General features: G+C 41.1%; 1 protein-coding gene across 2 annotated transcripts in view; it reads right to left on the reverse strand.

The window, feature by feature from the left end:
* KCNH1 (potassium voltage-gated channel subfamily H member 1) overlaps positions 1–24,652 on the reverse strand; it is a 186,642-nt gene that overhangs the window by 21,331 nt on the left and 140,659 nt on the right. The window contains exon 11 of one of the 2 annotated variants that reach the window (XM_035321913.1): positions 20,402–20,888. The exons of the other annotated variant lie outside the window; for it this stretch is intronic. Coding sequence (XP_035177804.1) covers positions 20,802–20,888 — 87 coding nt within the window. The 3' untranslated portion in view covers positions 20,402–20,801. Of the gene's footprint in view, positions 1–20,401; positions 20,889–24,652 lie in introns of those variants that run through there. 2 annotated transcript variants of the gene reach the window in all.

Genomic DNA, 24,652 nt, shown 5'->3' on the forward strand with positions numbered 1-24,652 from the left:
ATTCCCAATTTTTATCTCCTACTGGACTTTCTAGCAAACATTTGACTACAAAGGCACAGAACGGACAAGGAGATTGGCATTTGTTACACAGCGCACGGGCAAATTTGCTTCACATTCAGATGGAAACCATTTGGCTCCGAGGCACTGCTGCTCAGTAAATCAGCAATGATTTCCATTATTCGCATTGTGCTACGGAGGCATCCAGCCCAAATCGCCCGTTTGGCTGAAGTAGATGGAAGCACCAGGCAACTGCCAGCATCCAGCTTTTGCTCTTCAGTGACAGAAGGCTCTGGAAAACGCTGTCAAAGAGCGCATGGCAGGGCCAGGAGAGATCGTTTAATCCCCCTGAACTCCAAAAACCGCTCACTTGTAACTTGGATCTGATGTCAGCCCCAGGACAAGAGTCCCCAGGCAGGACGCCAGTACTGGAGCACCGCTGGACGTGCCTCACGCCTTATCTGCATGGAAGAGCAGTGCGCCAGCTTAGCTCGTGGTAAATGGGCGGCCCCACCGCGTGCCTTGCCTGGGTGGCCGTGCACGTGGGGCACGCGGGACATCCTCACCACAGGGCAGTAGGTGTCTCAGACTCTTGGGTGTCTCATTGCCTCCAAAAAGTGGGTGAGAACAGCAGATAAACTGCCTTTGCTCTCTCCTGGCTGGCTCTTGCATCAGAAGAAGTGAAGAGTTACCATACTTGCTCACTGCCCTCCCTTCTCTCCACTCCCCAAAGCTCAGCAGCAGAACAGGGGATAAAGGGCAAGGGACAAAAAACTCACCTCACCACACAGCTGGACCCACGAAGCCGTTTTCTCATGGACAGACAGTGGGAAATGCTGGATATCACCACTATCTCCTCAGGTCCATGGTTCTCTAACACAGTGCCAAACGCTAAACTTTTGAAGGAGTTTTTTTTTAAAAAAAAAAATAAAAATAAAATCAAATAAAATCATGTGTATTTGACCTCTCAACTTTCAGAAGGCCCTTGGGAAGATGTGTGTCAGAAATGTGCTGTGCAGGCTGAACACGGGCGCTGGGAGGAGCGGGAGATGTGTCACGCCGACCTGCTTGGGCGGCAGTGACGTGCAGAGCGGTGCGAGGCCTGACGGCAGCTGTACGGCACCTGGCTGCAGACCTGACAGGACGTGAGCTCAGCTGCAAGAAGGCATTAGCTTGCAGACAGACACGGCAACCTCAACAGCAGCTCCAAGGAATAAGGTAGGTGTCACTTGGGATGCTGGACTAAACAGAAACACCCTTTAAAGAAGGAGGAGACTTAACTGTCTGTCCAAATCAATCTTCCCCCAAAACATTTTTTCTTACCAAGTTAGGAGAAGGCCACCTCAGCTTCTTTTAGATGTTTCTCTGAACAGGAAAATTTGTCAAATCCAACATTTTAAGTAGATTTTGCCTTTTATACTAATTGTATTCCTTTTACTTAGCACTTGCCATTTCACATATGACTTCCTAGGAAATAAAGCATCTGGTTTATTAATAGAGAGGATTATTTCTACAACATTAATTTTGGTTAAAACAGCTAAAATTCAAATTACTGCTCTTCAGAAACATCATTGTTGGAACACTGCAAGTTGAAAAGCTGTTATTTAGTGTCATACATGTTTTTCAGCACTTACGTGTAATACAGCTAAGTATTATCACCTGTTCTGCCAACCAGCTGCCCTCAGCACATGCTGGAACTGAGTTTACTGAAAATATGAGCTGCAGCAGCATCACTTGATTTTTCTTTGCCTTTTTTTTTTTTTTTTTTTTTACATCACCTGCATTCAACACTCCAACCCTCCAGCTTTGTCTAGGTGCAGAGCTGATTAAAAGAAGATCCTTCTAACTTTGTTACTAGAGCTTCTCACTGGGAAGAGCCCCAGGCTGGCCAGTGAGGAGTGCAGAGCTGGCCATGAGCATCTGGTCACCTGCTGCTGCTACAGCATGCAGACCCAGAAGGGTTTAGCAGAGGCACAGGGTGCTGCAGTGATAGCTGAGCCAAATTACTCCACAGGAGATATTTTAACTCATCAGCACACAAAGCTCATCTTAGCCTGGCTCAAGGGAGCAGGATTCCTGAAAGGGAAAGCAGGAACTTTTTTACCTTAATAGCTATTTGGCACATTATGTTGCATTTCATTATCTTCTTGAATCCATCATTCATTGGACACATCTACCACATCAGAGCTTTGAAGAAGCAGTCACTGGGCAGATGAGATGATTTAGCTGAATGTGGGGATGCTTTAGCCCATACACTGGGGGCAGGGAGAAGCATGGCTCTTCTCAGCACCACGTCCCAATGCTGGGCTAGGCCAAGCCTCCACTCTCTGAAAACACTTGGCCCTTGTGCACAAACGTATTTGTTATTTAAGCCACATCTTGCCAAATGATCCCCGGCACTGGTGCTAAAGCAGTGAGTCACTCAATTGCCTGAGCATTTCCAAGGCATTTACATGCCTGAGTACAACAATGCTGCTCTCTGAGAGGCTTCCTCACATTCAAAAACTGTTCAAGGACAAAGCTACTGACAGCAAAGCAAAGCGAGTGACGAGGAAGCATGCCGTTCTTTGCTATGGCACTCCAAAACTCGCTGTTGCTCTTGGCTTTGTCACTGTTTCTGGTTTTCACACTCTCAGAGGCAGACCTACCCTGTTACTGCTGTGTCCAGAACTTTAACTGTGTTTACGACCCCAGTGGGCACCAGGGCGAGGAAACAGCACATCTCCTCTCCTGCCAGCTCCATGCAGCAATTCGGTGGCCAGTCACACAGCACAGATGCGACCCGGCTGCTCCGCAGCATCCAGCTCAGCCCTGATGAGCTGGGGGTCCTATGGCAAGGCTGCTCTGCCTCCCTGCTGGTTACCTCAGGAGACACAAACCAGCCTCCTGGACTGCATGAAAACAGCTTGATGACTGGGGTGACACCTGCCAAACAAGTGAAACCAAAACTTGGAACAGAGCACGTTACCCTTTCAGTACACACAGCCCATTAACTCTCCTAGCCACAGGCCAGCACGACGATGCCATATCTGTTTTATAGACAGAACAGAAGACGGGAGAAAATAAATGATTTGTTAAAGGCCACCAGAGAAATCTCTTGCAGGGCAGAGAAGTGGACTAATATCTCCTTAGATTAATTCTACACAAAGGTCCTTCTTCCTCTTGTTGGCCTGGGGCTGGCTGATCGAAAGCTTTCTGTGCAGGGAGTAGTACCAGCCACTGCAGAGGTCCTGCAGGACCAAAGTGCTGCAGAGTGCTGCATAATGTCGGCAGGCTGATGTAGGAGTAGGATGATCCAGCTATGCCTTGCTGGATTTGTAGACAGCCACACACCCAGAAGCGGAACTCAGAAGGTTTCTGGCTAACCAAAGCAGCTCCGAACACAGCAACAATTTGCAGACCAAACACCCGAAGGGAAGGCTGACTGGCCTGTGTCCTCACTTTAATTGCAGAAACAAACTGCGAGAAATCTGTGAGAGCATGAGACACTGCATTGAGATGTGTTCTGCATGTAAGGGAACCGGGACTAGGACAGCTCAGACTCCCCGTGGCTGATGGCAGCGGCTTGGCTGTTTTTGTTGCTTGCCAATCTGACTTGACCAAAGGCACCAGAGTCAGGAGTCAGGACTGAGCTGAGCTTGCTGCTGGGAAGGGCAAGCACTCCTGGGCAGTGGAAGATGCACTGGGAAAACTCATCATCTCTGATGAGGCCATTGCTCTAATTAGGTCTTCTAAAATCAGATATTTCTAACAGGAAACTTAAAGGCCTGAAGAGGAGAGAGTGACAGATCTACTCTCTTTATTTTGTCAAAGCTCAGGCAGGGCCTGAAGTTGGATGAGCATCTTCCCACTTCCTGCAATTCTCTGCCAGACTGAGGCTAAACTTTGTGTCTAACCACAGCTGACAACACTCTCTTAACACTGGCAGTGTTAAGCAACAGGCAGATGCCACCACGGCCTCTACACACTGCCAGACATAGCTCTAAAGCAGCACAATTTTGTTGGAAACATTTCCAGTTTGTGTTAGTATTACAAAGCCAAACAAGTAGAACAGAGGAAAGTTCGAAGTGTTTTACGGATAACAAATTTGGTTTAATAACATACAGGAAGTATGTGGCACAAGCAAAAAGCTCCAGAAACAAATCTTGTTCTCAGATGAAGAAACAGGCATCACCCACATGGCTTCATTTCCTGGTCACTTTCTATCAATTCTGTAAATACCCAGCACTCAAAATATCTGCTGCACTCTGTCATATATAGGAAATGGATCAAGAATCAACACAAAATAACAGTGGGAAGGAAAAAAGTAACAAAATTATTCAAATAAAGTGTTTTTTACAGGTGGCTTGGTATTAACACTAAACACCACACTTAAACCCCTCTACAGGACATTTACAGTGTATCTTGTTTAACTTTTTAGTCCTTTTTCCCCTATCATTTAGGTTTTGTTTTTTTTTTTTTTTAAAAAAAAGATGAGACTAAAAAGCCCTAACTATAGTCTTTAGGGCACATTTCCAGCATCTGCCGTCCTGGTGCAAACCTCACAGAAGGCTCCAGGACACAAAGCATTCAGAGTTCCCAGTGGTGTGATGGCATTGTGGAGGACGACAGCAGGTGTATGAGAAGTCGTTCATTTTATCTGGAAAGGGAATATTGAAACTCTTTCCTGAGGAAATATGTAGAATTTATATATCAAAGAATTGATAGGTGAAAGACAACAATTTCATGAAAAGATGGATAAATTGATGACCACTGACAACATCTTCAGTGATGCAAGACAAAGACAAAGCAATAGGAAAAATAAAACCTTGGACTCAGGGCTCAACCTCCCTGAATCACGTCCCCTTGCAGTGACAAAAACATCATTTCTCTCCTCCTCTGTGACAACAAAATAATTTCATGTTTTGCAGCTTAGTGGATAGCAAGATCATGTGCTTCTAAAGGACAAAATACTGGCCACTCGCACAAGCAGGTTACCAGACTAAATGGATCAGTCAGCTGCTATATGACCAACCCTATCAAGACCAGTAGAGTATTTGGTGTCAATTATAAACTCCAATATACTGCAGGTAGCACAATTAGCTATTGCTTTCTTGTGTAACAGGGTCCAAGTACATAACCATTTTTATCCTACACCTGCCTTCTACTTGACTGTATATTTGGTTAAATAAGTAAGGAATTAATTGTAGAAAGAAAAAAGCAACACTATATCTTCATAGTCTGAATGTAGGGTATAAGTACCAACTCCAGAAATTATTCTTCTCCCAAGAGGAAAACAAAAAACAAAAACAAAAACAAAAACAAAACAAAACAAAACAACAACAACAAAAAAACCTCTGGTTCCAGAAGAGATACCACATTCTTTCTTGTTTTAGAAGATCATAAATGAACTTTAAAATGAACGGGTCCTGAAGCTATTTTGCGTAGCAGGCCTCCCAGTATAAATAAGTATGATTTGATCCGAAGTTTATAACCAACAGTCAACTTCACTTATTTTTTGTTGATTACCTATCTAGGCTGCAGCACAAGCTTTAGTGTATCTGCCTGAAAAAGATATACAAACAATATCTGCCCACTTCAATACCACCTTTTACCTGTGAATCTCAAGGAGGTTCAACTTCGTAACAGCTTCCGAGGCAAGGAAATTATTATTGCTTTTGCTGCCTGGATGGAGAATGAAAACAGAGTATATTCAGCCTAGCCTTTACACTAGATGCCTGCAGGAGAGAGAAAAGCAATCCTAATTTTCCCGGTAATGTAGGATGTTCATTGCAAGAACAAATATTCCAAGGATCATATATGCTTGCAAAATAGTTATGTACAGCGCATTTAATTATCAGTGCTGCAAATAAATGATTTTGACCTGTGTAATTCAACAGTAATATCCTAGGTGGTCCCTACTTCTAGTTTACTGTGATCAGTTGCTTTCAGGCAAGAAGGATGACAGTAAAACCATGATTCTACCTGCTACCACTGTAATGTAAATCGGGGTCAGTTTATCCTATAGCATTAATGCCATTCCCTACTAGACTTATGTACAGAAAAAGAAAAATCACTTTAGGTAAATGCAAACCAATCTCACTCCCACAGTGTTGTGCAGGTCCCATCAATTTGCATTACTGTAAAGAAACTCGTATTGTCAGACAGTCCCAGGCCAAGCTTCTCAGGTAGAAAATACTGCACACGTAAAGCCTGTAATTTGCATATCTCTCCATCGCCAGATGATGATACTTCAGCTTCTGAGTGCTGGGGGATTTCAGCAATTCCAAAATCAAACCCAGATGGATTTAAAAGCCTAAACAGAGCTTAAACAGCTGGATACTCAATGGAGCTGAATGCCCCCAATCTCTGTGCAGCTCAGTGGCTACGCAGAGCGCTCAGCACCAGCACTCAGCTCAGGTACCTCTCCTCGACCTCTGAGAGCAGCCCCCAGATACAGGAAACCCTCCCTCACAGACTGAAGCACACACTCAGAAAGTAACTGCACTGACACAAGGCTTGTGCAGGGCTGGAGTGTTAAGAAATCCCAGGCTCTGGTTGCCTCTGACAACTTCCCTTTTATGCCACGGTCATTACTCATGCAGCCACAAGTGCTGCCCTCTAACCCAGGGCTCCTGCATTATGAGCGGTGCTGAGTTCATCACCTGCTCTCTTCCACAGCATTTTGCATGACCCCGTCTCTCAACCTCAGGCATATGCAGCATCCAAACCCTGCACAGCCCCAAGAGTAATTTCCTTGTGGGCTTTTTTCATTGCAGTAGCTTTTTCCTTTCCAAAGATTAATGCATTCTTCTCAATGCCCTGTGACATTACAATGCATTTACCGAGAGAAGAAAGATGGTTTGAGTGCTCCTAGTACAGACTTGTGCTTAATAATCAAGCCAGACTAGTTCTTTAATATCAGTGCATGTAGTTCATCCTTTAACTTAAAACAAGGATCAAAACGTGTTATGACGTCTGTGCATACAGAAGCATACAAGCATTCAAGCTTGAAACAGTCTGTAAAGAGCTGTACGAATTTGGTGGTGCCTGAAGGATGACTGGGTCAGGAGCATAGAAAGTTGCACATTTCTGAATAGTCAGAGAAGGAGGGAAATGTCATAAGCCCCAGTGCAAGCACATCTCTCAAAAATGAGGGAAACTCAGTAGGATTTTGGAATTGTTTGAAGCCTATTTTAATTCAACAGTTACACATACGTGTCACCCCATACTCCTTTATATATATACTATATATATATATCTGATAATTTAGGGAGAACTCATCAAACTATTTTTTGATCTATTTTTCTGTAAGATGGCTGTTTGCCATTTTTTTCCAGGCAGCTCTTTAAGGAAGTGATAGATTAGAGGAAGGAACAGTAGTCTGAAGTAAAGGATTTCCTGAGATGAAAAGTCTGCATTCAAGAAATAATAATTAAAAGAAAAAATCCAGAAGAAGCAACACAGTACATGCATTGAATTATTTTTGTTATGAAAAACCAGTGCTGTGACAATAAACAAAAATAAAAATAATAATAATAAAAAAACTCTCTGAAGATCTTTGTATGCTAGGGCAGTAAAATTTTCCTTGAGTCTAATGAAGATTCAGAGACTAGCTATGACTCAAGAAAATATGTTGTCTAAAATGTCTGGTTTATCATTTGATACATTTACATTGAAGAATTCCAAAGAAACTGTGCAACAGAATAGGACCATAAGAGGCATGACTCAGCAGTAAATTAGGGCAGGATCCACCTTTCATTTGATTCAGAAGAGCTGGAAGAACTCCTGAAATGTAGAAGCTTTCATAAGCAAGCAACTTGAGGAACATTATGCTTTTTTCAATCTTCCCAACTGGGAGTAATAGGACAGAATTAATGGTGCTCTGCAGTCTTGCAGTCATAGTGAGATTATTGGTGCCATGTTTTTCTTATACAGCATATGCGTATGGATATCTGTATATCATATTTATACGCTATGTTGTATTTACACAGTAAGCCAGGATTTCATGCAACCAGAACAAGAAACAGCTTCCTACACTGAGAAAATATTGTGCCATTTGCATTCTATGTCAATACACCGGACATCAAGCAGAGATCGGTCTGCAGTGCCCACACTGTGCAATGCCCCCCTCACCCTGAAAAGAAGGAATTGTCAACTTTCCAACAGATACCTACTATAACTCTGCACAATGGGGATGACATACTTCAGCTAGTGGGTTTTTCATTAAAAATAGACAAGAAGAAGCTCTGAGCTCCACCGAGGAACCACTTCTGCCACTGACAACCATATAACATAAGCATATCCTAGACAGATAATTTTTGATAAAAAACTCCCAGTTATAAGTCTGTTTCATCATGTATTCATCATGTGTTCACATGTTCCATCATGTGGAGTAACTGTAGCTAGCTCATTTCAGACAGTACAAAAAGGCCAGACTTGTGCAGCTGGCCCCACAGAAGGCAAAACGGTACAGGTTTTCTCATTCTCCAGTTTTGTTTCACTATCAGTTGCATTAATTTCCTCCTATTCTTATTTTTGGGAAAATATAGTTGTGATGTCTCCTCAAAGTGTTACCACATGATTGTGATGCTCCTGTGCTGACCTACTGTAAGGTGGATATGAGCAAAAACCAAGTTCCCTAATCTAGAATCAAACTGAGAGCCTGACAAATGGCTAAAGCAAGATACAGAATCCTCATCACATGAAGAAGGCAACTCCACTGTTTGCCTGGTGCGTTGGGATTACATTTTCAGAAATCTGTTTCATCCCTTCAAAGAAGTCATTGCTTTGTTTTGTTTTTCCTGCTACACTTGAAGCAGCTATCCCACACCTTTTTAATTATTTTGTACAAAAATTTTTACAAAAGGTTGTACAAAAAGCTTACTCTTTTTTGATTCAATTGCCCTTTGCAAAGAAAATCTTAGAGAAGATCATTTTGCATTGTTTTCACTCCTTTCATTCTGCAGAAGAGGATAAGGATGCTGAAGAGGTGCCTTACAAACCTAGCGCCAGCAGATCAAGGTCTCCTCCGGTGACAGTGACGTGGACAGAAGCTGCAGGCTGTCCACTGGATGACTCTTTGCAGACACTTGCATAAGAAAACCATTCTGGACACAAAGTCTATGAAAAACACAATACTGGTACATGTAGTACAAGGTCTGGGATTTTGTCATGGCACAGATAGGGCAACAGGTTTGTTAAATTTCACTATGGGCCATTCCTGCCCTTAGGATAGCCAAATTTAGGAGCACACACATGTCCTCCTGATCACATCCTTTGGAGGTGCAAGTTCAGCATAGATTCAAGGAAGTTACTCGAACTGCCTGAAGTTTCAGAGTAAAAATAAATCCATACAAAAATCCATCAAATGAAAAAAAAAATATCTGTGTAATTTTGGAAGACATTCAACCCTTACCTCACTTCAGAGCTCAGCCTCATCATTTTTTCTCTTACCAAATTCCCTAAAGAAGATTTACAGTATCTTTGTAATCACAAGAATAAAGGTTACAAACCATCTTTAAAGCTTTAGCTGAAGTAAATTCCATAACATGCTGAAACTGGGAGGCCAAGTGCTGAAAGTGGCTGTAGTTGGAGCCATGCAGGAGCTCTGAGGACAGCTGAGCCACAGCACTTACAGGAGTAAGTGTTGAGGAGCTACAAACTTTGGTAGTGCAAGCTTTCAAAGGGCCTTGTGACAAATTAAAGGAAAGATTAAAATTTTCAAGAATCTAACAGCATTGCACAGAGATGTTCTGAAGTTGCCTACGTGCAGTCATTATTCTGCCTTATTCACTGACCCACATTACTTCCTTACTGTGCTACAATACTCAAACCACCAAGAGAGTGTAGCCATTTCACATTCATGTTTTGCTCAGCCTGAATCTTTAATATCCCTATTTTACCCTCCTAGATAAGTAAAAAAGCCCTACTGAATAGCAGTGCCCAAATTAGCAATAGCGCTGCCTGATTTATCTTTGCTCCCTTCACTTTAGGTATGCTTTAAAGCCTCAATCTACCTTGGGGTCTGCAGTGCAAATCCTCTACAAACTTAATGTGTTAAGGTTAAATGCAAGCAGCCCAAGGCTGTATTTTTCAGAGAGGTAACTTTAGGACATGAGGAGCAGTCAGGAACCTACCTAACACATTGCCATTTTATCCTTCCTTTAAAATCCTATCAAGGTCAAGCGGAAGGCAAGTACCCGCACACACTTGCCACTCAGGGTGTCTAGTTCCTGTTCCCATCCTAGAAAGGAGCTCTTCTGGGTTGGGCTGCCCCAAAGTGTAGACATGGATGTTCAAAATTTGGCTTTTAGTTGGCTATCAGTAATCTCTGTGCATTGCTCTGTGTGTTCTTCACAATGAAGAACAGGCAAATTTCCAGACCATGTGTTTTTCACATTTATGTTGGAAGATGCAATGAAGAAATTAGGTTAACCTGAAGCAGGAGTAAGCAGCACTTATATGGCACATTGTAAAGCCATCAGATACCAAAAAGAGCAATTACTAAACAGGTGGTAAATATTTTAATACATTAATGCCAAGGATAAACAGTAGAATTTGTACGTGTATGAGGTACCCCACATGAGAATTACCTGGTGGGTTTTAAAAGCACATACACTGGGGGTGAGGGTATTTTTTTTACAAACTAGTATACGTGCAAATCAGATTTGAAATCAAAATAGAGCACTCAAGAAAGGTATGTGGATTTATGACATGCTTGTGGGTTCAGACCAAAAGACTATATTAAAAAACTTTTTTAGTTTTTCTATGCCATAGATAAAATCTTATTCCACTACTGTTCTGGTGACTCATACGAATACAATGCCAATTTTCTTCAACTCGAGATTCTTGCATTAGAGCGGGTAAAAGATATGGCTCAAGTTCAATAAACTGGGAAATACAGGCCTTGGTGCTCATCCTTATGGGACAAGCAGAATGGATATAACTAAGCTGGTTTTATAGTACTGCATTTGATCAATCACAGCTGAAATGGAAAGCTCTTGTTCAAAACATACAAGAAGTTTTCTGCATCATTTGCTCTCGCTTCACTCTTAAGACACGAGAAATGCCATTGCAAAAAAACTGGCTAGAAGAGAGCAAAGCTAGCAGACATCACAACAGAAACAGTAAGATTGTGCCCTGCATGCATTACCCTTATGCTAAAATACTGCATTCCCTTCTGCACGATGCCACCCCGTAAAGAGGTCATATATACTTTATTACCAACCCATAAATAATTCAGGGTTATGAAGCTTCTTATCTGATGTTGAACATGCAGAAGGCACACAAGAGTGCTCTTTGAATAAAGCCTTAATAAACTTTACAGATCGGGGTATATTCAATTGCGCTGCCTTTCCCAGAACACTGATGAAGGATGCATTATTCCCCCAGCCTACATCGTACTTCACTGGCAGGTCACTTTTGTTGTCTGCATGCATTCCCAGTGAACATAATAAGGCAAAGAAGTTTAGCTACCCCAGCTCCTAACGCACAGGCTACTCTGAGCTCAGAAACTGGAAAGAAACCATTTATTTACACATGGGCTCTTGCACACCAGACTTTGTATAAGCACAAAATAATAGCTGGTGTTTTCCACAATGAGCTTCGGTTTAAATATGCAGGAGTGAAAGATACGCTTTCTGTCACCCTAGCGCAAACACAGATATCTACCAGAAATCAGAATAACACTGACTCCATACTTCCATGCTCTAAACCCACACTTTGCTGCACCTGCGAACTGGAACGTGCCAAACTCAGTGAATACATTCTGCTGACAGCTCTGACGCCCCTATCTGTACTCTGCCATATTCATGTAACGCACAGCTTGCTTTCTCTGTTTCTCTTAGTAAAGAGATTTTAAATAGTACTATCAGAATATTTGTATTCACAACTATCCTAAGTCTTTTAGCACACGGCTTTTCAAGTTGAAGTAAACCTGACATTAAATACCCAAACACCAGCCATTTTAGAATCTCATCTTCTGACAATTATTAACAAGAATTAAATCATCTTTCTTCTTTTCTTCACTCATGACTTAGAAAGCTCACCCTGCTTCTGTGTAAAATGAACAAGTAAGAAGATGGCTTTGAAATGACTGGACTTTATTAGCTATATCAAAGCTAAACATTTTTCTCCCTAGATGACATTTTAAAATATTTGCAATAAAGCAAAAATATACCCTTAATCTGTTTGAAACAGTTTTCCTCTTTAAATATTTTCCCACTCGGTTTTTATGGCTTAAAAAGACAGAGAAAAACACTTGAAGAAGAAACATCTGTTTGACCTTAAAGCATACAATCTGCCATTGTCTCCTACGGAAAACAGAAATTATATTGATTTTCCACTTTTTTTTTTCTTTCTCTGTAATGGAAAATTGAAAACAACTTCAGCATGCTTAGAAGACCTTAGCCGAGATCACTAAGATCCAGCTGGAAGCTCTGTAGTCCAAACTGATCCTTCAGGACTTTTTCTACCTGCACAGCTACCTTTTCCACAGAAGAGATTGGGAACAGCTGCAGAGAACGACTTCTCAGTGCTGACAGACGGCTGTCGCTGCCTGCGTCTTTATCTATAACCCGAAATACAGCCACATCACTCACTGTGGTGGCAGACACGATGAAGGGCCGGGCGCTTAGGAGCACATCGACAGGAACAGGAGAGATGGGGGAGCCCTGATGCACCGCTGACAGTTGATGGGGATGGATCTGCAATATTGTTATCTGCATATGTCATTATCATTGCTGAGTGTTTAAGTATCAGTCTAAAACATGCAATGTGCTATATGTGCATGTATGAAGAAAAACCTTTGACTTAAGGGGAGGAGTGACATCCTATATTATACGGCTCCCACAAGACCACTTAGAGACACCCTTGAATTGCCTAGCTGATCGGGGCAAAATTCAAGGGACCCCATCCTCAGCTCCTACCCCACACATCCAAGCAGCACCTGGGGGAAAAAGAAACAGTAGCCAGGACAGATAACAAATGCAATGTTTCTCCTGGAGGCTGCAAATTACTATTTTCTTGGAACAAAGCAGGGAGTCATAATCCTTTTTAAGGTTCTGTGAGGAGCAGCACCGCTATGTACTGCAATTTACAGAAGGATTATGAACTGTGACCAAAGGCTGTACTCTCCAAGTTAAATCACTCCTCGTACAGGACTGAACTCTACAAAGAGACCTACTGCAATCAATCAAGTTGTCGGAGAATAGGAAGTGCAGAACATGCTGTGGCAGCAGGGCAGCACCGCAAATGGGAGGGGGACAAGGAAGAAGGAATACAAGGAGAAATTTTTATGAGTTTTTTAAATATCATTCTTCCTTTTTACTAGTTTGTCTTGTGCCAAGATTCTTATTTCTGATATAAAACATGAAAGCAAGTTCCTAATGCATCTCAATAATACAGTCTTAACATTTAAAAATGTGTGCTTACAATGTTCCTTTCATTTTGTTTTGGTGAGAGGAATAATTAATATTAATGCAGGTGGCACATTATCAATTTACATTCATTTTGTTTGCTGTTTAATTGCTGTAAATTCCCCACTCACTCTTATTACTCATCACTGTTTTCCTGCTCCCATGGTAGCTGTAGGAGTGAACTTCTGGCTGCTGTCTGTCCGCAGCACGTAGTTGTCTCTCAGTCAGCTTTAGAGCTTTAACAGCGATGCTCTGATAAATCTATCGTAGTAGGAACAGGATTGGGCCTTATGTTACTTTAGTAGGATCAGAACTAAGCCTTGAATCCTTGCATATGTTACACATACACACAGAAGCAAGCAAAATACCTTAAGTGATTCAAGAGCCCTGTAGTATCTCAGCTTTGGACTGTTTGTTATAAAAACTATTAGGCATTCTGTCAACAGGAGTCTTGGGTCGTATCAGTCATGGCATGGTGCTGGACATGTGGTTCAAATGAATGATACCAAAGATGCCGTGCCGTGGTACCACAGCAGGGCTGGGAGGGCATCCCTGCCCAGGGAAGGTACGGTAAGTGATGCTGAGCACAAAGCATCATGCTAACAGCCTGCTGTGTCTCCATGGCTGCTGACACTCACCAGAGATTAGCCAAAGTAAAGCTGAACGCAATGGGCAGCAAACAGCCAAAAAGAGACAACCACTGGTTGACAGCAGTGACTCAACAGAGACAGCAATGTATGCTTGCAGCCCAAAAAGCCAACCATTTCATGGGCTGCAGCTAAAGAAGCATGGCCAGCAGGTTGAGGGAGGTGATTCTTCTCTGAGACTCCACCTGGAATACTGCAAGCAGCTCTGAGGGCCCCAACATAAGGACATGGACCTGTTACAGCAGGTCCAGACAAGGGCCACAAAGATGATCAGAGGGCTGGAGCACCTCTCCTGTGAAGTCAGGGTGAGGGAGTTGGGGTTGTTTGGCCTGGAGAAGAGAAGGCTCTGGGGAGACCTTACAGTGGCCTTCCTGTACCTAAAGGGGGCTGCAGGAAAGCTGGGGAGGGACTCTTGGTCAGGGGGTGCAGTGATAGGACAAGAAGTAATGGCTTTTAACTAAATGAGGGGAGATTTAGATTAGATACAAGAAAGAAATTCTTTGTTGTGTGGGTGGTGAGGCACTGGCACAGGTTGCCCAGAGAAGCTGTGGATGCCCCATCCCTGGAGGTGCTCAAGGCCAGGTTGGATGGGGCTTTGGGCAGCCTGGTGTGGTGGGACATGTCCCTGCCCATGGCAGGGTAGGTGGAACCAGATGATCTTTAAAGTCCCTTCCAACCCACCTCATTCTATGATTCATAATTTTCCAAAGGTAACTGAGACTTCAGGTACGCACAGACATGTGTGACCCCTAAGAGGGGGCAAAATTGCAATTGCAACTGTAAATAACAGGTAACCTGCCTTAGCTAAGGATGTCTCTTACATTACAAAACCAGACATATAGAGAGAGAAATGATTACAGCAATACTTAAAATAGAAACGCCTACTTCGTGCAAAACACACAGCGACAGAGCAGCATAATGGGCACATCTACTCTCTCAGTTTCAAAGGAAATCTAATTTTCTGACATTCTGAAGCACTTGAGAAGACAAAGGTAAATCCTCTGTCACCTCTAATCAGCTGAGCTGCAGCCCTGGAATAAGAAATGACACCAATGAATGTAAAATCTAGAGCAGTTAACTGTTCAGCCAGGTGGACTGTCCATTTTAAAGTTTATCAATCATGTTTTTTTGTTTTTTTTCTTTTTTCAAATGTAGCTGAGAGCAGACACATAGGCTCACCGCAAGACCTGGTAAGATACCTTCCTTATCCTGAAATGTATGGCTAGGCTACCCAGTTATCTTTCCATAGTGACTTGTGAAACTGAAGATACCAGATCAGTCAACCTTTGCTGGAACTCTGCAGTGCTGGGAATCCACTGTTTCTTCATTATAAAGAACAGTATTTTTAATATATTTCCTAAAAGTTGTATGCTTTATTGTATACCTCTAGATGGAAGTAATCATTGCAACCACTAATTAACAATTCACCTGGTCTTGTTCTTAAAACCCTAATTTCCAAATAAATAAATAAATAAAAGGAAATGCATTTGTATGACAAATCCCAGGCACATGGCTGGCTTGGAGACACATTCCCTCCCAAAGGCAGTGCCTGCTCCCTGTTTTCACTATTAGAAGTGCCACACAGCTAAACCATGCATAAGCAACAAGTGCCTGAAGATCCATTTCCGCTGACATTTTGCATATTAAAAGAATTATTAAACACGTACAAAAAATTCACTGAGAAAGGGACAGCTTTAGAGTAGCACGAAATGAAACTTTTTAAGCTCCCTCTTCCCCCACAAAAGCTATTTCTGGCTTTCCTTTAAAACTGGCTGAAAGATGTCAGACATGCAAATCCCTTCCCCTGGCACCTACTCCACCAGAAGAGCTTCTGCAGCAGACCACAGCTGAGCATCTGCTGCACCAAGTGGGAGCTCTGCAGCCCCCGCAGCTCACTCTGCTCCTTCCACACACACCACCTGCCTCCACGAGCCACTGCTGGAAGAGGTGGCTCCCTGTTCACTTCTTCCAGTCCCATGGAGGTCTGCTCCTCTCTTGAATTAGGGAATACCTACGTCCCACCCGGCTGACAAAGCCCTAAATAAACCAGGTACCTTTCTCAGGAAGAAAGCAGCTAGCTACCACTATTACAGCAGAAACTGCTATTTGCCTGGGGAGCCATTTAGGAAAACTCAAAGGGACGATAGAAAAAGGGCAAGCAGAAGAGGGGATCTCAATTCCATCTGATTTGTGAAGTCTTGGGCCGAGTGTTGCTGTATTTGCTGTGTCCTATTTTGGGGGCCTGTACATGTGCAGGGATAAGTATTTGGCATATGTGCACTTTTCTCCAGAAGGCACTTTTCAGGGAAAATGCTCAGTGAACTTCAAATTAGGTACCTGTGACTACAGCTGCCATTGCTGTCCCCAACAGCATTACAACTTCCCTGCAGTTCATCCTATCAACTACTAAATGAATTCTCCTCCAACCTCTTCAAAATGCACAAAAGCCTCACTCCATTTTAAAGCTAATACCAATTTTTATATTAGACAACACCAAACATCACCTGTATCAGTAGAAATGCAGTGGCAAACCTCACTCAGAAATGTGTCTGTCACCTGTGCAGACATTTAGCATCTGACCATTAGGCAACACACTTCCATCAGTGTGTGCCTGCAAAAAACCTGAAGCATCTCCCTGCTTTCTAGCAAAGCACTCTGCAGACACTGGGAAGATGCTTTCCAGGCCTCCCATAGGATATGCAAAGAACAGCAGCTATTTTTCTCAGCTCGGTGGCAGGGTTTTAGAGTACGAAAAAACTCTTAGGCTGCTTTCATACCACAGAAAGGACCGCAAGTATCCTTCTCCATGTGCTGACTTCTGAAGTATATGCTGTAGTGGAGGCTTTAGCATTTGGGGATTGATTTATTTCCCTTCAAAAAAAGGGAATACTGATGAAAACCAGCTTCTGCTTTTCACATGAAACAGACACCTGCAGTGCAAACCTCAAGGAAATCAAGAAAAGGACTAGTTGGAGAAATTGGGGTGTAAACACACACAAATACATACACAGAATCATACCTCTAGGTCTAGAGGAAAGGTCCAGAGGAACCACCAGCTGCCACCTGCCACATTCTCCAATGGGTCAGCACAGGTTCACTACCTGCCACTGATATTTCATTCAGAGTATGATAAATAACCATATATGTCGTTTCTATTGCACTGGTCAAGAGCTGACAGCTCTTGCTTATAAAATATAAATAGAATAGAAAACATTAGGATTAGCTCAGTTTCATCTAACTCATCATTGTTAATATCTTCCATAAAAATGCACTCAGGATTCTGCACTGCAATCATCCAGGCATAACTTTGTTATCATGAACTAATTATTATAGACAGTTTGCAATGGCTACACATTTCTGTCTCTAGTAAACAGATTAAATCACTGCAAGATGTCTACAGCAATAATCATACAAGACTGTTACGGTGAAAACTCCATTTGCTTGGTCTTTTTCCTTAATGCTCTGAATATTACAATCAACTGATTGAGTGGTGATGCTGCCTGTAGGACTGCCAGTAAACATGCAGTACAAACGCGGTGCCATAGGGAAAAATATTGGTATCTTTTGTGGAAGAGCAGAAGAAAATACAAGCTCACTTTTGTATTTTTTTTTTTCCTCACAGTAAGAAAGCAGTAGCTCAGTGCTGCACAAGGCACCAAGTTAAAGAAAGTTCATCCCCTCCCTCTACACAGGTGGTAAAAAGAACAATTACCAGCTGACATATAGGGCAAGAGAGAGATGACAGCCTGCGGTAATGCAGGACACTGCTGATAGGCAACAGTTGTCAATGATCTGTCTACCAATTTGCAGTGATGTAAATGAAAACCCATCTCACTGAGGGTTGTTTTTCCTACCTAGGCTCATCACTCTCCTGTAAATCCTTTTCCAGAATTTACTGGAGTTGGCAACAGCCACAGAGGCAAAAAGCAGACACACCACCAACACAAATCTTTCAAAAAACAATTCTTTGCTTCTGGTGCTTTGGCACTTCCAGCTGACTGATAATAAATCACTGCTGTTGGGTGATTCTGTCATTGTTTTAAATGCCACTGTCTGTAAAAACTCATACCAATTTATTGGCGCTATGCTCCAATGAATGGAAGACAACAGTGTCCAAATCCATTTTGAAGTGAAATCTTTACTGTCAATATTTTGTAAACAATGTTGAGGCTGATCTGTTTACCAAAAAGAAGCATGTAAGTAGTTTCTTACAGCATTTGTTGCAGTGATTTTATAAATAAATAAGTAAATAAATAAAGAAATGGGTATATACATAGCAATTGCAGTTAAAGATCTTGGTTGATTTTGTTCAGTTCAAAGTGGTGCCCTTCACTCTTTGAAATAAAATTCAGGCTTGTAGGAACCTCGCAGTACCACCACAGCATTTAATTGGAAATAGCCACTTCCCATTTGATTTGATGATCTCCCACAGAAGTATATTTTGCTCCTGGTGACAAGCTGAAATCAGTGCAAAGTTTCTGAGATTACTGATACATGTTTGCAGAGCCTGAATTATAGATATTGCCAATATTCAAAAAGAAAAAGACAAGAAAAAGACAGAAGCAAATTATAAAGACAATGAACTAGCAGCTTTCTACCTTTGTCTAAACATGACGAATGAAACCAGACTGTCTGGCTAAACCAAGGTTCCCAAGTCTTTTCTAGCACCACTTTTGTGAAGAGGACAAAAAGTAAATTCAATTGAATATAATGGAACTTGTTTTTATCACTCAATTGCTTAGAAATTACCAGGTACATTCATATTAGTGTTGGAAACCCATTATCATTAACAACCATATTGATTTCCATTTACAAAGATGTCCTTGAAAGAGAGAATTGCCCTGTTTGACTAGACAATTTCCTCTTAACAACATGTAGAAATCTGTGGCATTATGACCCTCTACTCAACAGGTTGTTCTCTACATAAGCTGTGAGTGAGAGAATTAGTAGAGGACCACTTGCTCTTTTTGTAATTTGTATAATCTGTGCAACAGCAGTGCTTTTTCTTTTACTGTCCTTCTGCTGCGACTTAAATCGGACTTGGAAGAATTGTATGTAATATTTCTGTCTGCTCAAACTGTGTGTAAACAAACTACCTCCATTAACACCATCAAGTGTCCCTTTATTACAACCAACTCGTGGTTCTGCCTTTGTAATGTACACTTTGCTTGAAAATGGGCTCCTTGATATTGTTCTGCCAGTCCTTTAAAAACAGATCCTGACACCTCTGAGGTGCAGTGCTGAAACATTTAGGGGTAACCTACATGTATCATTCAGATTTAATCAAAAGGTCAGAATAAGCTGTGTCACTCTGCCACCAGGCCAGTAGCACGATGGAGCAGATGTCCGAAGAGGAGCAGGTCAGGGGTGCTGATCACAGAAAAAAGGGGGGAAAAAAAATGTTGCTGGGACATGGAGTGACTACTGTCTCATCCACGGATCAATTGATTCTGAACAATTTGAGACTGGAAGGGTACGTAACAGGAGATTTTATCCCCAGCTATGCCAAACCAGAGGCCAGGATTCTTCCTTCTAGAATAAAGTTGGAAAGAAATTGGGGATTTCCCTCTGACTAGCTCTCCTCTAGAAATAAAACTGATGTACAAATTTGAAAGAAGAGATGAGAAACAGCATCACAATATTCAACAAGGACAATCTGTCAGCACCTTCTAGACTCTAATTTTATCATGAAATAATTTATTTAAATTACATTGCAGATTCAACAGTTCATAACATATTTCTCTCAATAACTGTGAGAAAAGGCTTTCCTATCAGTTCTCTTAAAATGTTTGTTTGCCTTTTAACTAGTTTTTGTGCAGTCATATGCTACAAGGTGAATTTTCACACGTGCATCTTAAAAGCTGCATGCCTGCAGCTACCTGAATGTCATTCTTTATTGAAGTCAGCATCGTCAAATTTATCCTTTTACTGTTCATAATCTTCAAATAGCGGATGCAACTTGCACCAAGATCCAAACACATTTAATTCTAACACATCCAGGATTGAGCCATTTATTTTGCATCGCTACTGTTGGTTCTACACAGGAACAGAACTAAGCACCCTTCTAGCAAATGAACTCTTGACAGGAGTGTCATTTTCTATCGTTCACTGAATTTATTGGAGTTCTCAATATTTAAAGTTGCTTAGACTAATAGGTCCTTTGGGCTGGAATGTTATTCTTTATAGCTATTTGTTCTACGATTTATAAATCTTTACTTTGATCCTGAATGGGACATCTGGGTATGAGGTAATTGAAATATTTCAGTTCTTGTAGATATAAGGATTTACCTTATCCACTTCTCTGTCCAATATGTAGCTAGAGAGATCTTATTACTTAGGGTTTCTGGAACTGTATTTTTCAGTATTTTAAGCCAAGATCTTAACTTCTGCTCTTCTGTGTAAAATTCCCTAGTGATCCTCCTATCCACCAGAACCATTCAAAACTTCTACTGCCTTGTCTACCCATGCCATCACCTGTACCGACCCTCACTAGTTATATGACACAAATCAAGCATTCCTCTCTGTTTTACTTCCCCTACCAGAATTGCTTCAGACTTATGAAGAACACAGATGGATCTTTCTAAGTGACTACAGAGAGAATCAGTGCCTAGGTATTCACTACGGTTCTGGCCAGTGCCCCACCATAAGGAACAACAGGAGGAGAGATGACTCTTGTGATTAAGGGATGTTTCAGTTTGTCTCTGACATTTAATTGTCCACATTCACCTTTTGGTGGTCATGAATGCTTCTGTTCTAAACATCAGCTCTTTGTTGCATTAAATGACTGTCTATTCCCAGCACTAGCAAACTCTTGCAATGTTTTGTTTCCCAAGGCAGACCCCAGATTCTGTAAAACAAGTGGAAACAAAGAGCAGATTTGAGAGACTGAATGTGTTTAGGGAGCCGTGTTCCCTACAGCGAACAGTTCATACACACACTTCAGCACTCTTCTGTCTGTAATATAACAATGCTATTGGGAGCACTACAATGGTCACTGTTAAAAATGGATTAAGAGCTACATAACTGTTTTCTTTGCTGGGCCATGCTTTAAATAGGCTAAATAAAGATTAATTCATTTTGCAATCAATGGAGATTTAAATCACCAAACAGCTTTTTATCATCCGTTCATCAGGAATACTTCTGCATCACCAGAACGTTACAGCATACACTCAAAGTTAGCAAACAAAAGCTGCCCTTTTTAATGATTGTTGTGCTAAGATTTCTTTTTTTAGCAGGGCAAAATCATCAAGATAAAGGCACAGTTAGTGCTGTGGCAATCACAGCATAAATCAGTTTCCTTTCATGTTGACTTTTCCAGTCATGGGCAAGTGACAAGAGAATCATTTAGCCTTTTAAATGCCAGCTTTCCTAAAACCTGAGCTAGTGTCACTGTTTTCTCTGAGACATCTTTGATTCCCACTGCAATAAAGCCTCGTTTAATATTAGCTATCAACACAACCGCATCCTGAGATTAACTCTTTCCTCTCAGGCGGAGTTTGAAAATCTTGCCATATTGCAATACTGCAACTTCATCAATGAAGCTAATTTTTACTAAGCTGTTGGTTGTTTTTTTTTGTTGTTGTTTGAAATCCATTACTACTGTTATTTAAATTTTAAAAAATACATTATTTTTGCATTTTTACATGTTTCTTTAGAGAATGTATTAAGTTATAATCAAATGAGAACCTAGCCCAGGACAGAGAACATCCCATCTAACAGCAAAATGGCAGACTAAAACCAGAGTAATCTATCATTCTACTCTGTATGAAAAAGATTTTGCCTCTCTTAAGTGTACTAAATGATAACAAAAACAACAACAAACCTTTAGCTTAACCTTTTTTGTGGCAACAATCTACATTAGAGGTTGATGCAAATCTGTGCTACCTTTTCAACCCACTTCCACTGCGCAGGCCAGACACTCCTTTGGCAAGAGGCAGGTTTTGCACAGGGGTAAACTCTGTGCTAAAGCAGTGACTCACTGACACCCCACTACAGCGCCATCACACAGAAAAGATGTAGTGGCTTCCACTCAAATTGATTTGGGCAAAGAAAGGAGTTGCAAAGAAGGGAAATGCCAAAGGTTCTCTGAGGTCCCCTCTGGCTCTGCCAGCACCCCAGATTCCAGACTTTGCACCCCAAGCATAAACACCCTCACAGAGGCACAGATCTCAAGGTCCCCATGATTCCTTTAATAACATGGCATAAACATAGCAATAAAACAACTCTTGCAGGTGGGACAGAAGAACACAGGCTGAAGACAGATCCTCCAAGTCCAATGCTGTGCTATTACAGACAACTCCATCCTGTCCATCAGCTTGGCAAGTTCTGACTTAGACCTGCTTTGACATTTTTGTCTTTTTGGAAGTCAATTTCATTATATCACTCTTTCAATTAGAAACCTTATTTTGGATTCCATCTAAATTTAGCCTTGATCAATGTAGATCTATTTGGCATTAGCCTCTTTTTTTTTTTTTTCTTTTTTTTTTTCATAAGTAATGGTCCTGAAGTCCCATTTTATTTCTTCTTCACCACTATAATATCTGAGCTCTTCACTATAATATTTTATATCAAAAGCAATGTCATGCCATTTTCTGCCTTCCAATTAAAGAAAACATATTGGCAGAAAACTATTTGACCACCAACTCTAAAAGGGCTGAAAGAACAGTATGTCTTAACGATGAGCCCATGAAAATCAAAGATTACTGATGGATGCCATATTGACCTGAATCAGTCTGTGAAGGATTCATTGTGGCCAGGAAAATGTCTTCAAAAAGCCAGATTTGTCCGCAAGAGCTGGTTCCCAGCTGGCAGTGAGGTTGTTCCATATCTGTTAAGAAGCAGTACCCTGTTTCCTATTACTTGGAAACTGTTTGGATTTCTCCCCAGTTTCTCCAGGTAGCTTTTTTTGGTACTAGTCATACTTATTAATTATAAAAGAAGGACCCTATTCCTGGAATATCTTGTCATAATATGTTTGTTTCTTATTCAAGTAAATATAGTAGCTGGCAGTCAAGCAAAGGTTTAGGGCTTTTTCTGGACTATCAATATATCAGTAAGTCTAGAAGAGTTTCTGTTTAGCACTTTAGTTAGTTAGCCACAAAAGATAATTGCATATACATAAAAAAAAAAAAAAGTATGTTATTCTTCTGTGTAAAGTAAAATGTAGCCTTTCTATAAGAATGTATGCCTACATCTTTACAACAGAATGACAAAATACATTCCTGTGTAAATTTTCATATCCAAAATCTTTAAAGAAAGTTCTGTAGCTTATGATTAGATTTTTTTTCCTTTTCCTGATTTCATCCTGAAGCAGCTATTTAATAAATAAATGTTAAAGCAGGCAAAACTAAAAGTTTTAATACCATTTTAGTGCTTGTGAAATTATAGCCTAATGTAAATAAAAATAAAATTGTTGACTTGAAAAATGTTGGTTACATATGGAACAGAGGACAAATAAAAGACCCTGAATGGTAATGCTAAGAAGGGTATAAAATAAATTTGTTGTTTTTTTCCTCTTTTTTCATAACAGGGAGAAGACAGTGTTATCAACTATTTTATTGGTTATCATAATCAATAAAGAGCCATGTTAGTAGCTTCAGAATTCACAACATTAAAAACCAAAAATAGCCTGCCTTTTAGGGTTTGTAGCAGACACATTTCCAAAGATTTATAATTCTGGGATTCCTGAATGTATGAGTTGGGTTTCTTACAAAGACGCTTGTCTCCAGGAACTGTGCCTTAGAGGAAAAAGCACCAAATGGACTATTTTCATGGAATTACAGGAGCTGGCAAGCATTGTGACTCTTGCTATTTTATTGTGCATCTTAAACTATAAAGTGCCTTTTAATGGCCTAGCTCTCAGAACCAAACGGTGCCTGCAAATGAAAATAAGTTCAATATGCAAAGAAAAAAACTAAATGATGGTCTACAACAGTAAGCTGGCTAGCACACAGAAGTGTTAGTTTAAATGTGCACTTAGAAATTCTTCACCATCACGTAAAATGAGATTTTGGGCCCATCCTGAACCTTTCATCTTACCCCATCTGCTCTGCTCTACCTCTCCTCTCTGCTCCATGTACTCTTGAGAAAGCAGCCCTCACCTTTGAAATCCAGTGAGACAGAAGAGATGCACGCTGCTGAATCTTGGGCAAGTGCACTTGTTTCTTTTCTGTATCTTTCATTAATATCCCTCATGTTCCCAACACATGGTACATGCAGAAAAACAGTCACATACCAGACATTTATCATTTGTAGACTGTGCACAGAAACCATGCTTTTTTAACAGAGGTAAACATGAAAAGCTAATCAGAAAATGGAAACAAACAAACAAACAAAAAACATTGTGAATTATCACAGCTTCATAATCTGAAAAATTCCAAGTGACCAAGCAACCACAGGGAAAGAAGGGAACATCCTGGAGAGTATGCCTGCAGATTCATTGCACTTTATTCAAGCAACATAAATAAGCCAGCCTCAAGTGGATTTACAAAAGGGAAATACACCTTGGATACAGAACCCGTTGAGAGCAAAATCCAGCTCTGCATTAGGATTAGATTCCATGCAGCATTCACATCTCAGCATTATCTGGAGGCTAAACAGCAGCAGATGACA

The sequence above is a fragment of the Oxyura jamaicensis genome, chromosome 3 (assembly GCF_011077185.1).
Source record: "Oxyura jamaicensis isolate SHBP4307 breed ruddy duck chromosome 3, BPBGC_Ojam_1.0, whole genome shotgun sequence".
NCBI classification, from domain to species: domain Eukaryota; kingdom Metazoa; phylum Chordata; class Aves; order Anseriformes; family Anatidae; genus Oxyura; species Oxyura jamaicensis.